Source organism: Eublepharis macularius, chromosome 2 (genome assembly GCF_028583425.1).
Source record: "Eublepharis macularius isolate TG4126 chromosome 2, MPM_Emac_v1.0, whole genome shotgun sequence".
Taxonomy (NCBI): Eukaryota; Metazoa; Chordata; class Lepidosauria; order Squamata; family Eublepharidae; genus Eublepharis; species Eublepharis macularius.
In genome coordinates this window covers 78,894,298-78,914,903 of record NC_072791.1, presented here as the reverse complement: position 1 = coordinate 78,914,903, position 20,606 = coordinate 78,894,298, and the positions used below count along the sequence as shown (strand labels likewise).

The following is a 20,606-nucleotide window of genomic DNA, read 5'->3' as shown; positions in this document are numbered from 1 at the left end:
GGAGAAAAGAAGCCTCTAATGAGTGCAGGCTGCGCCACTAGTATGATTTTCTTTTCAATGAAGGAACACTGAAGAAAGTACTCAATTTTCCCTTGTCCAACAAAATCAACAATACTCTACAAAGCAAATAAGCCTAGGTATCCATCGGTCTCTGTGCCTGTATACATTTCCTCACTTTCCTTATCCCGTGACTCCGCACTCATTAAAGACACTCACCTGGACTCTCCAGCCCTGTGGACACCACCTCTTCTACATTGCTGCCGTTCAGGTTAGCTCTCATGATGCGGTCTAGCGTGACATCAGACCAGAACACTAACTCTTTGCTGTGGTGGAAATCAAGCGCAATGGCATTCTCTAGGTTGTTCAAGAGTAAGGTGTACTCTGAGCGGTGGGGCAAGACCTGCCGGATATCAATACGATTGGCGAAAAGCAACACAGGCTCTGGCCCTGATGGACACATATAAACAGAATTGAGGGGGCCAGTAAGACTGCACATCAGGCTTATAAAAGCAAAAACAACAGTGCTCATCAGCACAGTAACATTATTCAAGAAAAATCTTCAGAACAATGGTTCTAGAACATATACTTCCTATACTATGATCTGCAGTGAGCAATATCTTTCTTAACAAGTTTACTATGTTGAACAGGTTTTGCTCAATATGCCCTTAAACGGACTGTACTACCCATGCCAATACTATGATTGCTTTGCTTTGCTGTTGGCACAGCAGAGAACAGTGCCAGGCACAGACATTGCTGCCATGCGGCTTGGGGAAATCAGATGATTCAGCAGATCCAAGCCTCAACAAAGATCTTGTGAACATGCAGATCTCCTGGCTCAACCCTCAGCAGCCTCAAAGCATTTAATTCAGTACAAATTAATCAAGTACAACTTTGTTTCAAGGTGTTTGTCTTACCTGACATACAAAGACCCTGCTATCAGGTACAAACTATACTAGTAAAGTTCCACCATTATCACCACCAATGAATAAATTTTCAACTGCATGCAGGCAGAAAAAGGACAAAGAAAGGGAACAGTGCAGGCAGCAACTGATGATTAAATGCCAAACGCTGACAGTTTTGTACAAAGCCAGCAAGTACGTCTTCAGCCAAAGTTATAGCTTCTAGGTAGTGATGTAATGACCATGCCAGGAAATCAAATCAGGCCACAGGAGCCAAGAATTCCTTCTTACCCAGGGCTTTGCAGCGGCGCTTGTCTGGGCGAAGTTCATAGCCTTGTTCACACCAGCATTGGAAACCACCTTCACTGTTGGTGCATCCCTGGCTGCAATAACCTTCCTCTGCACATTCATTCACATCTGCAACAGAAAAAGGGAGGCAGTTAACATGTCTTCAGATGTTCAAAGGAAGACCAGCCGGATCTTCCTTCAGTTCTGGATTGCACTGTGCTCTGGACATTCCATTCCACTCTGGATATTATTAACATAAAGAAGACACGGAAATCTCTTCAGACTAGTGGGCTTTTCAGATGTTCAAACATTACAGGGACATGTCAGAATCTCCCAAGTAAATACAGAATTGTCCCTGAATTTGCTTAGCCCCATTTATGGCAGACCAGACAGTGAGCATGAACTATTCATAATTCTACCAACAGGCATATGCTGTGCTTCAAGATGTTCACCTTGACATGATCTGCCATCCTCCAGGAGCCTGTAGCCAGTGTGGCAGGTACACTGCACCGTCCCTCGAATCATCTGGCACTTATGGGCACAGCCCCCATTGTTTAAATCACAGTTTTCCTCTCCAGTTCGAGGACCTGCAAAATGTATACAAGTAGGAAGCAATGCTCACACTCACGCAGAACATCAGAAGTGTAGAAAGCAATGCTCACACTCACGCAGAACATCAGAAGTGTAGAAAGCAATGCCCATACCGACGAGTTTGTGCCTCATACTGAAAAGACACCTAACACCATGTGAGAGACACAGTGTGATGTAGTGGTTAGAGTATCCAGATCTGGAAATCTGGATCTGTGCTAGGATCTGAAAGACTCAGGTTAAAACCCCACTCTTCCATGGAAGCTCGCTGGGTGACCTTGGGCCAGGTACACATTCTCAGCCTAACCTAGGACACAGAGCAGTTGTGAAGATAAAATGGAGGAGAGGAGAACAATGTAAGCTGCTTTTCATCCCCATTGGGGAGAAAAGCAGAATATAAATGAAGTAAATAAATCAATATTATAGGGAGAGGACTGTTCCTACTTTCTTCAGGAAATGAAGAATTCCTCTTCCAAAAAGCAGACTTAGCCTGGGTTCTCCTCGGGGTATTGCCTCCCATAAGCAGGTTGCTCTTTACTTCCATAAGGCAATCCAGAGAACACCCTATGGATCCAGGGGCTGCTAAGGCCACATGGGATTCCTCCTGCTGCTGCTTCTTTCAGTGTCTATTCTGCCCTGGTCAACAGCCCTGCCATTTCCTCCTGATGCTACCTTTCTGGTCCCTTTCCAGCAACTGTCTTGTCCTCCCTTTCAACGACAACAACAACAACATTCGAATTATATACCACCCTTCAGGATGACTTAACACCCACTCAGAGCGGTTTACAAAGTATGCCATTATTATCCCCACAACAACAAACACCCTGTGAGGTGGGTGGGGCTGAGAGAGCTCCTAGAACCTGTGACTGACCCAAGGTCACCCAGCTGGCTTCAAGTGGAGGAGTGGGGAATCAAACCCAGTTCTCCAGATTAGAGTCCTGCGCTCTTAACCACTACACCAGACTGGCTCTCCCTTATAACAACTGCTTTCCTTTCTTTTCTTCAAGATGATCATCACAAACTGCTGCATTTTGGATTACTCTGGTTAGGCCTGATTCAAATAGAAGCATGCCCTAGGTGTCTAATTACTTTTCCTTTTTTAGATCAAAATAGTAAACGCTACTCCTCAACAACAATTTGGTTTGTACATAAATGAAAATATTACTAGAGAATCTTGCCACTATCTTATCTTTTTATTAAAACATAATGATTTATTTATACTTTTCAAATATACTAACATAGAAGAATATTATAAAATGATCAATTGATTTCACATAGCTAATTAAAGGACAGCAACTATTTGAGCTCATTAATTATTTCTCACCAAAGGTAAGCACATTACAGGCAAGGTGCAAGGAGTGTCTTCAAAGATGACACTCCAGATCAATTCAGTTTCTCTTATTTATACGTTTTCAAAAAAAAATCTTCAAAACCAGCTAGTTGTCCCATCTGATCAGGCTCACGTTCTTGGCTAACTAATTATCTGATCACTTCAAACACCATCAAAGCTATCTATACTCAAATATCTTCTTAAAGGATATTTTTATTTATTTATTTGTTTGTTTGTTTGATTTTTAGCTCGCCCTCCCCATGAACAGGCTCAGGGCTATTTTAGTTCATTTTTGCTGCTACTTATTATAGCAAGGAGTATCAAGATAGTGATTTCCAAGTTTTTCAAGCATACGACTATCCGCTGGATCCCAACCAACAAATCCCATCTTTAAACTGTATCTTCACTTCTATATTTAGTTGGAAATTCTTGGAATTCTCAGTCACTTCTCTCTCCTGGGCCCAGACACATATTATGTCAATTGATATTAATTATATTATTTCTAATCTGTGAGAGGCCGTATTATTATGTTAATCCCTTGTACCTTATCCCTCTGTAAAGCTGTTCTGTTTGGGTGTCCTGACTCCCTATTTGGACATGTTTAGCTGAGAGACCAGGCCAGTCTTGTTTCTTGCCTGCTGAAGAATCCTCCATGATTCTTTAGTTAAGATCAGCTGGCTCTACCTTGCCTTACTCCAGGATCTTGATTTCTTAGCAGCGAGAAACAGTAACATCACAGATTAAGCAGATGAGCCCAAATGGTGCCCTCTACCATTACAGTACTGTCCAACGGCAATATAGTTTGGGTCAGCACCTGAATGGGAGACCTCTTGGAAACCACCTCATGCATTTGCCTTGAGTTCCATGATGAAAGAAAGTCAGGATATAAACATATAAATAAATCTTTGATTCCAAAGATCTATGCTCAGACACTTAGAACTGATTTCTTAAAAGCTTTAACAGGATATGATTCCAGAAGTATGGTTGTGTTATTCTGCTACAGCAAAAACAAACCAGTGTCTTGTGGCACTTCACAAACTAACAATGAAGTCTCTGAATTTGAAGGCTGCAATCCATGAAGGTTTATGCTAGAATAAGATGTTGTTAGTTTCCAATATGCCACAAAACTGCACATTTAGGGGGATATCAGCATATCACTACTTTTCTTCTTGGTACAATTTCCTCAGACATCAGAGCTGAAGCACTTTTTCCCACCTCCAGCACAGAACTCCCACTAACATTCCTGGAATCTTTTCCAACAGACTTTGATGCCAACAGGATCAACTCCAAAATCAACCATGAGCCTTTGGGGATGGGAGGGAAGAGAAACTTACGGCAGTTTTGGTCTGGGCTCTCATCACTGCCATCTCCACAGTCGTTTGCACCATTGCACAGCTTTCTTTGGCCAATGCAGCGCCCATTTCCACACAGAAACTGGTCAGAGGCACATTGTGGGCTTCCTAAAAGGGGCAGAAAGGGAAAGTTATAGATAAGTAAGTTGGTAATCTAGTTTCTTTCAGACTGATCAAGGGACACTAGTGTACTTCCTTTTGTATCCACAAGATTCTAGAACTTCTCGTTACTATTTAGTGTTGCTCTTAGTACCTTGATGAAGACCCTGCACTATATAGTCACAAAGTATTCCATGCATACTGAATACTCAAAGCCTTCATTCAACACTAATCCACTGTTCCTTTTTCTGGTGAAAAATCAGATTAATAAAGGTCTCCTTTATTTTATTTTCCATGATTATATCATCACTGACATGATATGTAAAGCCTTTAGGAGAACTCATTCATAGCTATGAAATTGGATGCCATCAATATGCAGATGACACCCAGCTCTATATCTCGCTATCCAAATCACCACAGGATGCAGTAGAGATCTTGGATTGCTGCCTGACAGCTGTGGTCAAATAGCTAAATGCAAAGAAATTGAAACTTAATCCAGACAACGTGGAAGTGATGCTGGTTGACAAGGCAGAGATCTTGAAGAACACTGTACTCTCCATTTTGAAAAGAGTTTGTCTGACCCTTGTAGACTTAGTTAAGAGCTTAGGGGTTATACTGGATCCAGCAGTAGAAAAGCAAGTTAAGGTGGCTGCAAAAAATAATTTCCACAACCTCAGTCTTTCCTGGAAGATGGTCCCCTACCTTGACGTGGCTGATCTGGTCACCTGGATCCATGCCATTGTTAACATCAAGACTTGGCTACTGTAATGCACTGTACGTAAATCTCTCCTCTAAGTTAACTCGGAGATTCCAGGTGGTGCAGAATGCTGCAGTTCAGCTATTATCAGGAGCTAGGAGGAGCCTGAATATTACCCCCATTCTGCAGGCACTCCATTGGCTATCAGTTACCAAGCCCAATCCAAGGTATTGGCTGTCACATACAAAGCTCTTCACAGCCTTGGTCCATCATATCTACAGGAGCACCACTCTCCCTATGTTCCACAATGGAAACTTCACTCCTCTGAACCAGGCTTGTTGCAGATAACACCTTGCACACAGGCAAAATCAACAGCTGTCCATACACGTGCATTCTATGCTATAGTCCCCACCTTATGAAATGGCCTACCTAAAGAGCTCAAGAAAGCTCCCACTCTCCTGACTTTCCACGAACGATGCAAAACAATTATTTAAGAGGGCTTTTCACTCAAATACAAGGAATATAGTCTCAAAATGATGGGTGGGAAATGGGTAAGTTTAAAGGGCCCTGCCGCTTGCGACAGGGCCTTTTAAACTTACTCCCCGGAGGCCCCGAAGAATTACAAATGCTTTGGAAGGCTTTGCTTTGGGATTTCCAAATTCGGAAATCCCAAATTCGGAAATCCCGAAGCTTTCCAGATCAAGCCCGATTCAGGTATTTTACCCGAATTGGATTCCCGAAGCACACACCGCTACCTATTACATGTTTAATGAAATGTCTTCGAAATTGACTGTAATGATTCACATCGTGTAATCCACTTGAGTCTAACTGAAACTTTCCAGATCAGGGACAATTTTACTCTTGGAGGATCAAAATATATTGCTTTGATATATCCAATAACCACAACCAATATCTGGGCGCTCTTTTCCTAATTTTGGACATTATGACATTCACAGCACAATCTTAAATAGAGTTATACTCTTATAAGACAAACTTTGCTTAGGAATGCACAGTTAATTACTGAACTTATGCAGGAAGGCTGGCTATAAAAATGCAGCAGCTTGTTTTCAGGGTTTTCACCTGTATCCTCACAGTTTTCCTCATCACTGTTATCAGAGCAATCATCCTCTCCATCACAGCGCCACGACAGGCGGACACATCGGCCGGATTTACAGCGGAACTGGTCAGCTGTGCACATGGATGTAGCTGTGGAAACAAAAATGAAATAAATTTAGCCAGAAAATGCAAATTTGACTTGTTGCTTTCATACCCTTATTGTCCACAGTTTCCTATCACCAATACCATCACCACCAGCTCTCTCTTGGTCATTCCATCTGCCACAACCTCAAAGACACTCACTGCAGTTTTTTTCATCTGACTGGTCATCACAGTCAAAGTCGCCATCACATCTCCACCCAGCATTGATGCATAAACCACTGTTGCACATGAACTCCCCTGAACGGCAAGGTTGGTGAGAGGCTGCAAAAGGAATACAGCGCATTATAATCCATATTCAACAGCCCCCAACTGTCAGACCAATTAGAGTAACAAGCCAAATGGGCTGAGTTATATGTTCTCCTCTGGACTGCTCCACAGCAGCAGAGTGTAATTCTTACCAGAGTACTTGCTGCTGGGAAAGGGTAGTGGATACTACCCAAAGAAAGCAACATGGGTTCCTGAATCACAAGTTAATGGTACATCACAATCATTAATCTAGAGTCTGAATTTAAAATAAAAACCTACTTCCTCTCCCTCCCTCTCTTCCTTAACTTCCAATCCAGCAACCAAGAAGCCAATGACACTATCTAGGATTTCAGAATCTGGAGGCATCAATCCTGGTCTGTAGCTTCTGGTCCTCAGAGCTCTTTATCCCACATATACCTACTCACTCCTGTTTTGCCTTACAACTCAAATATTTCAAGAAAATCTAACATTTCCAAGAGAGTTGCTAAAAGTAAATAAATGGCAATTTTGAGATTTTGAATATAGCGTTTGAGTCTTCTTGATACAGCATTTTCATTTTCCTGGAGAAGAATCTGAAATATTTTACATCTGGATATATATCAGCCTGTCCACATGCCCCCAACAGTGGCTGACTTACAGCAGTCAGATTCATCGGACCAGTCCCCACAGTCATCATCTCCATCACAATGGTAGATGTCCAGGATGCAGCGGCCGTATGCACATTGGAACTCCTCCAGGCTACATGTTGGAGCTGGGATATCTGACGCTAATATAAGAAATGAAGAAACAAGGCTAAAACAAGATAGCAAACAGTTTTCTGCTTCTGGCATTACAAATAAAAAGAAACCAAGTAGATACAGAGGTTACATTTTTTTGGGACGGCATTACAGAAATTACATGTGCACTTACATAGCTATCTGGGCATTTTACCAAAATGGTGTCACACACCTTCGGGGAAACCCAAGTGCCTGCAATTAAGAAGCCTTGTTTCTGGACAGAGCATTCACTACTTCACAGACATGCACATCAGTAATGAAACTTTGGTGCCTCAATATTAGGTACCAGAAAAAAAATTCAAAGAGAGTTTTTGCGAGCTTTTTTACTGATAAGATCTTGCTTCCCCGCCGCGACTTACCAGCCACAGTTGATACAGTAAATGAACTAGAGGCCCCTTGGCCGTCTTCAGGACCCATATTAGATCATTTCAGACCTCTTTTCAGGGAAGAGGTGGACAGGATTCTGCAGGTGGTACGGCCTACCACGTGCCCCTTGGACCCATGCCCGTCATGGCTGGTGAAAGCCAGTGTTGACAGGCTTCGGAATTCCTTGGAAGAGATTATAAACCTTTCCTTGAGCTCTGGGGTTTTTCCCAAGGCACTGAAGGAAGCTGTGGTACGGCCTCTTCTGAAGAAATCATCATTAGATCCTGCTGAACTGCTCAATTACCGACCGGTTTCCAACCTTCCATTTTTGGGGAAGGTGATTGAGCGGGCAGCAGAGAAACAACTGCAGAATTTCCTGAAGGAGACCTCGGCCCTAGACCCCTTCCAGTCTGGTTTCCGCCCAGTACATGGGGTCGAGACTTTGCTAGTCGCCCTCACAGACGATCTCCGCAGACATCTGGATCAGGGCGGATCAGCACTGCTGATTTTGCTGGATCTGTCAGTAGCGTTTGATACGGTCGATCATGAGCTTTTGACCCACCGCCTTGCCGCTGTGGGGATTCAGGGGACAGCACTGCAGTGGCTGGTCTCCTTCCTCCATGATCGGGGACAGAGGGTGGCGCTTGGGGAGAGAGTGTCATCTCGTAGGCCACTGGTATGTGGTGTGCCATAGGGAGCAATACTCTCTCCATTATTATTTAATATCTATATGCGCCCCCTCACCCGGCTGGTGCGGAGTTTCGGGCTTGGGTGTCACCAATACGCGGATGACACCCAGCTTTACCTGCTGTTGGACGGGCGGCCTGGATCGGCCCCTGATGCCCTGGAGCGTGCTTTTGAGGTTGTGGCTGGTTGGTTGAGACAAAGTCGGCTGAAATTGAATCCCACGAAGGCGGAGGTCCTGTATGTGGGTCGTGGGGAGATGGCTTTGAGACCCCGGCTTCCTACACTTGATGGGGCAGTACTTACACTGGCCCCGAGAGTTAGGAGCCTGGGGGTGATTCTGGATTCCTCCCTGAGGATGGAGGACCAGATCACTGCAGTTGCCGGTCTTCCTTTTATCATCTTCGGCAGGCCAGGCAGCTTGCCCCTTATTTGTCTCCCCGTGACTTGACTACAGTGGTCCAAGCAATGGTCACCTCTAGGTTGGATTACTGTAACGCGCTCTACGCTGGGCTTCCCATGGGCCTGATCCGGCGGTTACAGCTGGTACAGAATGCAGCAGCGCGGGTCATTGCTGGAGCACCGGTGTGGGAGCATATTACACCGGTGCTACGCCAGCTGCATTGGCTGCCAGTGGAGTACCGAATCAGGTTCAAGGTTTTGGTGTTAACCTACAAAGCCCTACGCAGATTGGGACCAACGTATCTGAAGGACCGTCTCTCACCTTATGAGCCCCAGAGGACTCTCCGCTCTGGTGGAAAACATCTTTTAAGTGTCCCTGGCCCTAGGGAGGCCCGCCTGTTGTCGAACAGGGCCAGGGCCTTTTCAGTCCTGGCCCCGGCCTGGTGGAATGCTCTGTCATGCGAGACAAGGGCCCAGCAAGATTTGCTTGCATTTCGCCGGGCCTGTAAGACAGAGCTATTCCGCCAGGCATATGGTTGACGCCAGGCGGTGCCCCCCCCCGTGGAGGGGGGGTTAGACCATCACCCCTATGCAAACACAGAGGCATGTATGAACTACTATGCAGTATGAACTGTAATATTTAATGCTTTTAAATGTTTTTAATGTATTATTTAATGCTTTTAAATGTTTTTAATGGTTGGGTGATGTTTGTATTTGTTATCCGCCCTGAGCCTGCGAAAGCGGGGAGGGCGGAATATAAATATAATAAGTTAAATTAAATTCATATGCAAACTGCTCACCTATGGTGGTACGGCCCTTATTAGTTCTATCTTCCTACAGCGCCTATATTGGGGTGTCTACCTGATATGTAACAGGCAATGATCTATAGCCATCCAGCCTATGATGACCAAGATTTATGGCTTTATACATCCAGAACAGAATTACACATGGAGTTAACATGCTGAACTATTTTTTTTTACTACATGTATAATCTTCATTGCACACAGGTGCAGCCAGAATATCCTGTCACTGAAATGTAGTCTCGCAGCTGCTTATCAGTGGTTCTACTTCCTTATGAATTCTGTGAGAAATAAAACAAACCCCACTGTGCAGGTAGGACATTAATACACTGAAGCCTTCAGTCTGTGTGAACTCACATTCACCCTCAATTTTGCCAGGCGCTGGTTGCAATTAAAATGTGCTTAACATAGCATGTTAGCTCACCCACCATGAGCCTCCAATATTTCAGGTGCTTATCAAGTGCTAAAAACACTAAATTATGCCATTCTCTGAAGGACTAAGAGCAAATTAAGGTATGAGCTAGCTAGAGGGAATCACACAGGTATAGATTTCCCTGTGCATTGAGCCACACATATATATTTAGCTACACCAAGGTTTGAAGTTAGCCAAATTGTATAACTGGAAACTGGAACTGTTCCTTCAAGGGTTTAGTCTTGCCAAAAAAAAACTGCAGAGCAGAATATGCCACCATCAGTGCCAAGCCTTTGAAGAGTACCATTTCTCCCCAGAGAAGGTAGAACAAGTATCTCCTTTTGACATAAGAATTCTTCCCAGACACATTCAGACCCTGTACAGGAGGATCCACCATGAACTAAGAGAAAGGTTTTACAGTGCTGCTCTGGTGCTCACTAGGCAATAGCTTATAAAACAGAAAAAAGCCCTCCAAGAAACAAATGAATGGGAGGACAACATTCTTTCTATGGGACAATGAGGTCTACGTGCAAAGTCCAAGGATATAAAAATTATTACCATAAAATCATTACCAAAATTAACGCAAAATTATTACCATAAAATAATAATTACCACAAAATAATAATTACCATAAAATAGTTTGATTTGCTAGGAAACTCAGAAGAAATAAAGGTGACTTTGAGATGAAGACTGAAAAAAGCTGTAAGTTCAAAATACTGAGGGTCAAGCTAGATGCAACAGAGATCACAGGATTCTATTAGTCTTTTAAACTGCAGCCATGCGTGGCCCCAATTCAGACTGGGCTAGGAAACAAGGTTTACCATTTTCATCCCTGCATGATTTCACTAATGAAAAATGTTGCCCCACACTATTATTAGTTGTTAATGGGAAGTGGTGAGCATACACTTTTTGCCCAGCTTATTTTTTCAAAGTGCTTTAACAGCATGGGATCCCAGGTTTTTATTGTCAAGATCATGGGCAGGTAAAAATTTTCAACCCCCGTTCCTTCTATTTCTCATCTGGCCTTGATCTGAATGGAGACCATGTGCAGCTATAACTGAGCTTTAAAACATTGCTACAAAGATCTCTGAGCCCCTCAGCTGTTTTGATCCTCAGTTACAAGTGAAATATAACAGCATTTTACAGAATGTGACAGATGACCACTGAGGAGTCTAATGCACTGGAATCCAAACAAGTTTGGGTACAACTTGCTGGCTATGCAGCTTCATCAACTGCAAATACTAACTAGCAAAGGATACGAGGCTGCAATGTTTGTTCTGAAGAACAGACAGGCTACACTTCAAGCCTGTAGCGTAGGAGTTGAGGAGCAACTCATTACTCAAATTTTTATGAAGATATTAGACAAACATTTAGATATATACAGATGTAAAGGATAGCTTGTTAATCCCATTTTACCCTGTAACTAAACATAACAAGGTTAGACTATCTGTTTTCTCCCACCCCTGAGGCAGGCATGTATATTAATAACCCACTGGAGAAGGCACAGCCAATGGAGAGGAGACAGCAAGTTTGGACTCTCTGAGCTGTTTCCTGGCTCATAAATCTTTGCAGCCTTGGCTCTCTACCAGCTTCCATTATCTGGAGAGATAAACGGCACTCCCCCCTCCCTCCAACACACACAAAACATTCGATTCCCACCTTTGCCCTTCAGAAGCTGGCTACCTAGATTCCCCCCGCCTGCAGCCCCATACACACCCAACCTTTTTGAAGTTTCCTCCTATCTAGAACAAATTCTGTAAAATGCCCTTGAGACAGAAGTTTGGGAGGAGAATGCTGCAGATTCCAAAGACATTACAACTGTTCAGGTATGCTGCAGATGCACTAGCGAAAACAGAGACTTGTAGAAAGTGACCCATAGAAAGAGGGCAGTCCATAAAGACGAAAATGACTTCTCCTAATATTCCATCACCAAACTGCAAACTCTTTAACTGACCAGATAAATTCTTAACTAGCTAGTAGGGAGAAAATTGGCAAAGATGTGCACAGACTGGGGAAGTGGGGAGATGAGCAGCCCAATCCTGAGGCCCATCTCAATGCTGGCAGCTGGGCACTGGTGTAATTGCAACACCACTCATTTGCTAAGGACTTTCATAGGAGAGCCACACCGGCGGGCCAAGACTGGCAAGGTGTGGCTGGGAGAGAATGCTCCATAGTTCCCTGGGCAATGCTGGTAGAATCTAACAATCACAGGATGGTTGGCGTTGACAGCACCATGAGTGTCAGGGAAAGGCGTCACCAATCCGTGGGCCAGACCACGTTTGCCATTGCCAGCTGCCAATGCTACTCCCCTACCCCGCAGAGAACGGGTGCACAGGGCAAGAAAATCCCCACAATTGGGCCTGCCACACCACAACAGAGGTGCCCGCCTCAAGAGGAGTCCTGTCCCTTTGGAACACTGCAGGCGCAGACAGGCTGTGTGCCCACCCACCCACTCACCCAACTCCATTTCCAACAAGGGCCAGACTGTTGGCAGAAGCACCACTTGCGCACCCCATGGCCACCACTGCCAAGAAACATGTACACTGTCTTTGAACAGTAATATCAGAGAAGCAGTGGGACCCAGCAGGACACTGGGCATGTCTGGAGTCCTTGGAAGTTAGGAGTAGAGGTGTGTGATTTGGGTTTCCGATTCAGGAAAAATACCTTAATAGGACCCGATTTGCAAAGATTCGAGATTTCTGAATTGGCCCCCAGCATGCCAGGCCTGTTTCGGAAACCCCAAATCAAAGCTTCCCGAAGAGATTCGTATTGCTTTGGGAAGCTTCAGGTCAAGGAGTTTAAATGCCCTTTTCCGTGCCGCTGCACAGTTGCACAGAAAAGGGTATTTAAACCTCGGCTTCAACTGCCTGACAGGGACTTCCCAGCCACGCAGATGAAGCAAGCTGTCAGGGGTTTAAATGCCCATTTCTGTGCTGCTGCGCAGTGGCATGGGAACAGGCATTTAAACCCCGGCATCAGCTGCCTAGCAGGGACTTTCCAGCCACACAGGAGAAGCAAAATGCTCAGGGTTTAAATGCCCCTTACCGGGCCACTGTGCAGCAGTATGGAAAGGGGCATTTAAACCCCGGCTTCAGCTGCTTGGTGGGGAATTCCCCGCCATGCAGGTGAAGCAAGCCGGCTGGGGTTTAAACTACCCCCCTTCCGCTTATTTCATTCGATAGAAGGAGGGAACCCCTCCCCCTCCCATCGAGTGAAATAAGCAACTGGGTGGGAAGTTTGTTGGTGTGCTCCAAATCTTTATGGAGTACAGCAAAGTGAGTAAAATAAGTGATTCCCAAAGTGGCTTGCCGCTTCGGAAATCCCTTATTTCCAATGTTTTTCACCGTCTCGAGTTTCCTGAGGGGGGAAACCTGATTTTTTTTTTGCTGCACACCCCTAACTCAGGAGCATCCCCCCAAATCCCAGAGAGGAAGCTCCTCAGAGGCGGGCAAGGGGCAGGTTCTGAAACGAATAATGAGAATGCCTATTGGAAACCACAGGAGGGGATGGAAGGCCTATTGGATGTGATGCCCATCAACCAGCGGCACCTCCTTTGAATCACATCACTGCATTGAACCAATGATGTAAGGAGGAGGAGAATGCTAAGTGGACCTTGAGAACCACGCTCCAGAGCTGGGGTAATGGCTCTGAATGAGATTCCTCTGTGGCGCCCCACAGAGGTAACTCAGGCAACATTCCAAGTCCCACCACGTTGCCTGCAGTGAAGTCCAGTGACGGGAATGGGGAGAGAAGCTGGACGGGGCTTGAGCCTCCAAGGTGCTACTGGAAACCTGCTCCTCTTGGCAGCAGAGCCACACAAAGGAAAGGAGGCACCACTCCGTCCATATTGGCCCATGACCAAAGACCATTAGCTGGGATGTATGAAAGGGCAGACCATGGAGAAGTGGAGGGAGGGCTACTGCCATGTACAGGCAAGCAAACAGATAGGGAGGAAGTTGTTGTTTGATACAAACTTTATTGAACAGCCAAAAGGGAACAGCATATCTTGAAGTGTGCCCTCTGGATGCCTGGAACTGTGCCCAACTGTCCTTGTCCAGATCGAGAGTTGTGCCTGGCAGCACGGAGGTCAGAGCCAGGAGAGCCATCCCCCATGCTGCCTTCTTTGGAGCGGGATGCATACACACATGCAGAGAGGGACTGAGCCTCGTGCAAGCTGCGGGCGAGACTGCCAGGTCCAGAGAATCTGTTCCTTGGCAGGAGGGGGGGGGCACGGCAGCTCCATCATCACAGGTGCTGCCAGCAAGCAGGTGCTGGATGCCCCTCCGGCAAGCAAGTGCTCCTTGTCTATATCAGGTTGTTCCACCGCTGTGTGGCTGCTTGGAGCTCTGATCCTGTGAGGGAGACAGTCAAAGGATTGTGCACCCTCTTTCACAGGGAAGTTATGAGACCAAGCACCCAGTCACCCTGACCTGCAGCTGCATTCTCTCCTCTTCTGTGGGGGGAGAAGTCCAGCCAAGAGAGTCTGAACAGAGTCCCAAAATGAGCTACTGGAAGCCCCCTGCCCCCCGCCCCTGTGGAATGGCTGTTTTTAGCAAGGCTCCCTGAGCAATTGCCTCCGTGGCAGGCATAGGCCACACCAGCTCACAGGCAGGGTCCGCATCCCCTTCCAGCAAGCCTCGACTGCAGAGGCTAGCATTTGAGAGGGCGCGGGGGAGGGGGACCAGAAGGCTGGTTTGAACGAGTGAGACAGAGCAGCTGCCTCCCCAGCTCTTTCTTACCTGTCAATGCGCTCTCGCCCCTCCCTGAGCCGGGACTTGGGTAACCTGCAAGGGAACTTAGGTGATAGTTGTTAGTCAGATATTCTGGACGTAGCTCTTCTCCCCTAGGTGAGTGCAAGGTACAACCATTTCCCACAAAGTTTCTCCAGCACACTCTTGTTTCACCACTATGTGAACTCTCTCCCACCTCATGCTCTCATGCTCTAAGTTCCCACAGCTGGGGGCTCTCATGCAAAGCCTTCAGCCACCTCCCTAATTACCTGGGGTCATGGGTGCCCTGGCCAGAGATTATGTAGGGTGCCTGGGGAGCTGATGGGGCATAGGAAAGGGGGCTCAGCCACTGTGGGAGTGGAAGTGGATGGTCCCCGTGGTAACTGGTATCATATGCTCCTCCAAGCTGCTTGGGCAGGGGAGGGCAAGCAACTTTTCCCATTCAATGGGCACCTATGTGCTACACCACCAATTTTTTGCAGCGTGCCCAATCCCAAAACAGCTTAGGGAGCCAACTAATGCACTCCCTGCCCTCCAGCCACCCCCCTTGAGCTCTAGCTCACAGACGCACACCACACTTATGCCCGTGCTCAGCCACCACAGGCGGGGGATCTCAGTGCAGCGGCAGCATGACTGGGCACAATCATGGGGAGGGTTACACCTGTGTAAGTCCAGGATATGCATAACCTTTAGTCCGCTCTCTGAGTGCTTTCAGCCCCCCCGCATGGGGCTGAAAGAGTCTTGGGATGCTAGCTGAAGCAGGTTGTCCCTTCCAAGGTTTCCTTTATGATTATAGCCACTTTCCTAAGCTCACAAAATCACTGTTGAAAATCAAAGTTCCAGTTGCCAGAAAACAATAACAAAAAGCCGCCCCAGACTATCACAGATATATATTAATTGATTGACTGATTGATTAATTAATTATTGTCATTTATAATCTGCCTTTCTCACTGAAACTCAAGGTAGATTACATAGTATGAGATTAGTACAATCAGTATCAAGCACATTTCAATACAGTATCAAGGACATTTCCATAAACATTAGACAATATGGAGCACTGGTTGTACATAGGAGTACATATTTAAAGCAGCAGATAATATGTAAGGCAATATAGTGATGAAGTCCATGGTCCCTAACTCATTAGCGAAGCATCTGAGAACCCATCCCTACAATACAGCCCTCCCATTTGACCAAAAAGCCTTTTTGAATAGTTTGGTTTTTGCATCGTTTACAAAAAGCCAGGAGAGTGGGGGCTCTTCTGACTTCTTCAGGCAGGTCATTCCATGGGATAGGAGCCACCACAGAGAAAGCCTGTGTATGGGCTGCTGTTGACTTCACCCGTGTGCAGCCTGGCACCTGCAGGAGACCCTGTTCAGATGAGTGAAACTGCCATGGAGGAACATAGGGAGGGAGGTGGTCCCGTAGGTATGCTGGACCAAAGCCGTGAAGAACTTTGTATGTAATAACTGAGCACGGTAACTGACGGGTAGCCAATGGAGCGACTGTAGGATGGGAGTGATGTTCATGCTCCTGCTCACTCTTGATAACAGGAACAAATATAGAGGGGAACACTGTGTGGTAACAGAGATAATGAATCAAAAGACCCACAATAGTAAGGACTAGCAACTTAACATAAAGTCTACAAAGTACAGCACACACTTATGGTGTAAGTTACTAACCACTTTTATGAACAATATTAATCACAAAGGCCACTAGCCTGTTCCTTTTCAATACAAAATGAACACAAGGATTGCACAAACAGAAAGTCCACACTCCCCTACGGGGAAGATGTCCCAAAATTGTCTCTTAATGAAGCGAGTCACTCCTTTTTACTTAATCACAGTGGTCAAATGATGAACACATTCCAATGACCAGCCCCCAGTCGGGGGATTCCACAAGGAGGACGCCAACCCTGCAGGGAGGATGGAAAGCCACCCTGCGCTCGCTGAACTCCTGTTTCGTATCTTCTTTATCAAGAGCGCTATATACTGGTGGTTGTGCGGTTCCACAAAGCTGCACTCTCTCCTCTAGCTCCAAAATGGATATCAATTGTCAGGTGACAATTGTGACTAGCTTCATTAAGAGACAATTTTGGGACATCTTCCCCGTAGGGGAGTGTGGACTTTCTGTTTGTGCAATCCTTGTGTTCATTTTGTATTGAAAAGGAACAGGCTAGTGGCCTTTTTTTTTTTAAAAAAATATTTTTTATTAAAGGTTATCAAGCACATAGTCCAATTCAAGTCTTACTTTTACATTCACATAACAATAACTTATTTACAAGTTTACTATTAACATTTAAAGTTTCTTTTTCTTTAAATGGTTTTCCTCATATAGATCCATAAAAGTTTTGTTGTTCTTCAATTACTTATATTTCTATTAATGACCGGTAGATTGTGTTCGTAGATTGTATGTTGCTTGTTGTAATGTAGTCAAGAAATGGCTTCCACTTACTGTAAAATTCTGTTGTCTTTTCTTTTTCTGAGGATTGCTGAATTCTTTCTATAATTTTTTCCATAATCGTTTGGTCCCACACCTTACTAAGCCATTGGTCTATATTTGGTGCTGCCTTAGCATTCCATTTTATTGTGATTATTGTTTTTGCTGCTACAAATAGACTACTTATGAGTTCTTTTCTAATTTGTGGAACTTTATTGTCTTGCCATAAGTCTAGAAATATTATTGTTGGTTGCAGTTGTATTGAATAGGTAGTTATTTTATGTATGATCTCTATTACTTCTTCCCAAAAGGCCATTATTTTTGGACATGTCCACCAACAATGGCTATAGGTTCCTGTACCCCCACATTCCCTCCAACACAATGGCGTGTACTTTGCTGTTAGCTGTGCTAATTTCTTTGGTGTGTAGTACCAATAGGATATTATTTTAAATGTTTGTAATTTAGTAGATATTATCGACGAATTGAATAATTTCGATGACCAGACTTTCCCCCATTGCTCTGATGAGATTGTTAATTCCCATTCTTGTTCCCACTTTTTTTGATACATATGTCTTTTTACGTTTCCTGATTCTAATAAGATGTTATAAATCTTAGATAGGAGTCCTTTCTGTTTATAATCTTTTTGTTCTGATAATATCTCAAAATCAGTTTTTTGTTCTTTAAGGATCTCTACAAGACGTATTTGAGATGCCATATGGTTAATTTGAAAATATGTAAACCATGGGATTTGTTGGTTTGTTTTTTCTTCAAGTTCTGCCCTTGTCAAAATTCTCTTATTTGTTGTTATATCTATCAATCCTGTTAGTTTAAGTTGTTTCCGGAATTTGTTTATCTGCTGCTTTTTACCTGGGGGAAACCAATCCTGTATTGTAAATGAAGCATATCGAGAGATATTCCCTTTTGGGTATCCCATGTTTTGAGGATGTCTACTAAGAATTTATTTTGCTTTATATTTGTCCATTGATTTCTTTTTTTATTCCATATTATTTCCTGAGTCGTGTAGGGATAGTACATTGGGATCAATATTTGTATCCAATCAAGTTCTTTTTTATCTTGCAGCAACTGTAGAGCATTAACTAATCTAGATGCAACTGCATATATCTTTAAATCAGGGTAACTAAAACCCCCTTGGTGTACTTTTTGTCTTAAAGTGGCAAACGAGATTCTTGATTTCTTTTTATTCCATAAGAACTTATTTAATATTGTTTGCCATTGTTTAATAATTGCTTGTGGTGGCGTTATAGGAATTGCTCTTTAAAAAAAAAGTATTTTGGGGAGAATAAAAGATTTTATAATATGGAATCTATCTATCCAAGTGTACTGTTGTCTATTTCTTTGCTCCAGTTCGCTAGTGGCCTTTGTGATTAATATTGTTCATAAAAGTGGTTAGTAACTTACACCATAAGTGTGTGCTGTACTTTGTAGACTTTATGTTGCTAGTCCTTACTGTTGTGGGTCTTTTGATTCATCACTCCTGATAACAGTTGAGCTGCAGCATTTTGCACTAATTGGAGCCTCCTAGTTAACTTAGATGGGAGACCTACATATAGAGCATTACAATAGTCAAGCCTTGATGTTACCATAGCATGGATCCAATGGCCAGGTCAGCCGTGTCAAGATAAGAAGCCATCTTCCAGGCTAAAGTGAGGTTGTAGAAAGCATTTCTTGCTGCTGCCTTAGCTTGTTTTTCTAGAAATAACGCTGGGATCCAGTATAATCCCTTAATCAAAAAGAGTCCAGTAGCACCTTTAAGTCTTAAAGGTGCTACTGGACTCTTTTTGATTTTGCTACTACAGACTAACACGGCTAACTCCTCTGAGTATAATCCCTTGGCTCTTAACTGAGTCTGCAAGGGTCAGACGAACTCCATCGAAAGTGGGGAGTACAATGTCCTTCAATATCTCTGCCTTTCCAACAAACATCACTTCAGTCTTGTCTGGGTTCAATTTCAATGTGTTGTTTTTCAACCATTTACTAGAACAACCTAATGGCTTTTTTGTTCTAAGAGAATACACATGGGCTTAGATTTTTTTTCCAGGCTTCATTACACAAAATGGAAAAATAGCTGGAAAAGGCAGGGAAAATTTGTTTACCTTTTCCTACCATCGATGCAACAATGGTCTGTATATTGGAAGGTACAAGTTACTCAGTGGGTTGCTGTCACCTTAATCTCACAAAATGAGGAATTCAGGGACCCTTTAAACCCATCCAAATACAACAAGAGTTTTGTGAGATTTTTTTCCCTGTGAAAATGAAAAAATGCCTTCTCAAGCAGGTCTCTTGGAAAAGGCAGCATTCACGTTTTCTAAATAAATAAATGTTTTTCAAATAACATTAGCTTAGATAGATTCTAATCTATCTAAGGCAACAGATTCACAATGGATAAAAGTAGTTTATTTACTTCCTCAATTATATCCCACTTTTCTCCCCAATGGAGACCACCTTTCCTCCATTTTATCCTCACAAAAATCCCATGAAGTAGGTTAGGCTGAGAGGGTGCAACTAGCCCAAGGTCACCCAGAAAACTTCCATAACAGAGTGGGGATTTGAACCTGGGTCTCCCACATCCTAGGCTGACACTCTAATCACTACGCCACAATGGAAGTATTTTACTCAATGACAAACTAAATTGTAAAATTCACTGCCAGTGGACATAGTGTTGGCCATGACAGAACAGATGGCTTGAAGAGGGAATTAGACAGATTCATGGAGGATAGGCCCATCTATGGCTACCAGCCATAGAGACTAAAGGCAACCTCAATATATGAAGGTAACAAACCCTCTGAATACCAGTGCTAGGAGGTAACATCAGGGAAAGTCTTGGTTTTTATACCCCGTTAGCTCGTCCTCCAACTAAAAGTTATACTGAATTCTTTCCTTGAATAGAACAGCAACTTCATGCAAGTTTGTACCCACGGATCTTTCTTTTAAAAATCAATGTGAATTTTCAATTATAATCCATTTGTTTGCACTTGCACTCCTCTATGAGAACCATTCTAAAAAGAATTACTGTGGGAGAAAACATTATTCCTTTTATGGAATGAGGAAAAATAATTTTCGGGGGGCGGGGGGAATCACGCCAGACTTCTCTGACGGAGATGCTTGGTACACAGGGTGTGCCCAAAGGGGGGATCCAGAAGGAGAGCAGGCACATCACACGCCTGATCTTGGACATGATTGCCGTAGATGGGCAGCCATTCTCCATAGTGGATGACTTCGGCTTCCAAGGGCTGCTCCATGATGCCTATCCTGGGTACACAAT

General features: G+C 44.1%; 1 protein-coding gene across 1 annotated transcript in view; it reads right to left on the bottom strand.

Annotated features, from left to right (window-relative positions):
* LRP4 (LDL receptor related protein 4) overlaps positions 1-20,606 on the bottom strand; it is a 157,295-nt gene that overhangs the window by 47,012 nt on the left and 89,677 nt on the right. Inside the window, exons 6-12 of the mRNA XM_054970370.1 lie at positions 7,355-7,483; positions 6,613-6,732; positions 6,334-6,459; positions 4,440-4,565; positions 1,640-1,774; positions 1,191-1,316; positions 217-447 (exon numbers count right to left, since the gene is read on the bottom strand). Coding sequence (XP_054826345.1) covers positions 217-447; positions 1,191-1,316; positions 1,640-1,774; positions 4,440-4,565; positions 6,334-6,459; positions 6,613-6,732; positions 7,355-7,483 — 993 coding nt within the window. The remainder of the gene's footprint in view (positions 1-216; positions 448-1,190; positions 1,317-1,639; positions 1,775-4,439; positions 4,566-6,333; positions 6,460-6,612; positions 6,733-7,354; positions 7,484-20,606) is intronic.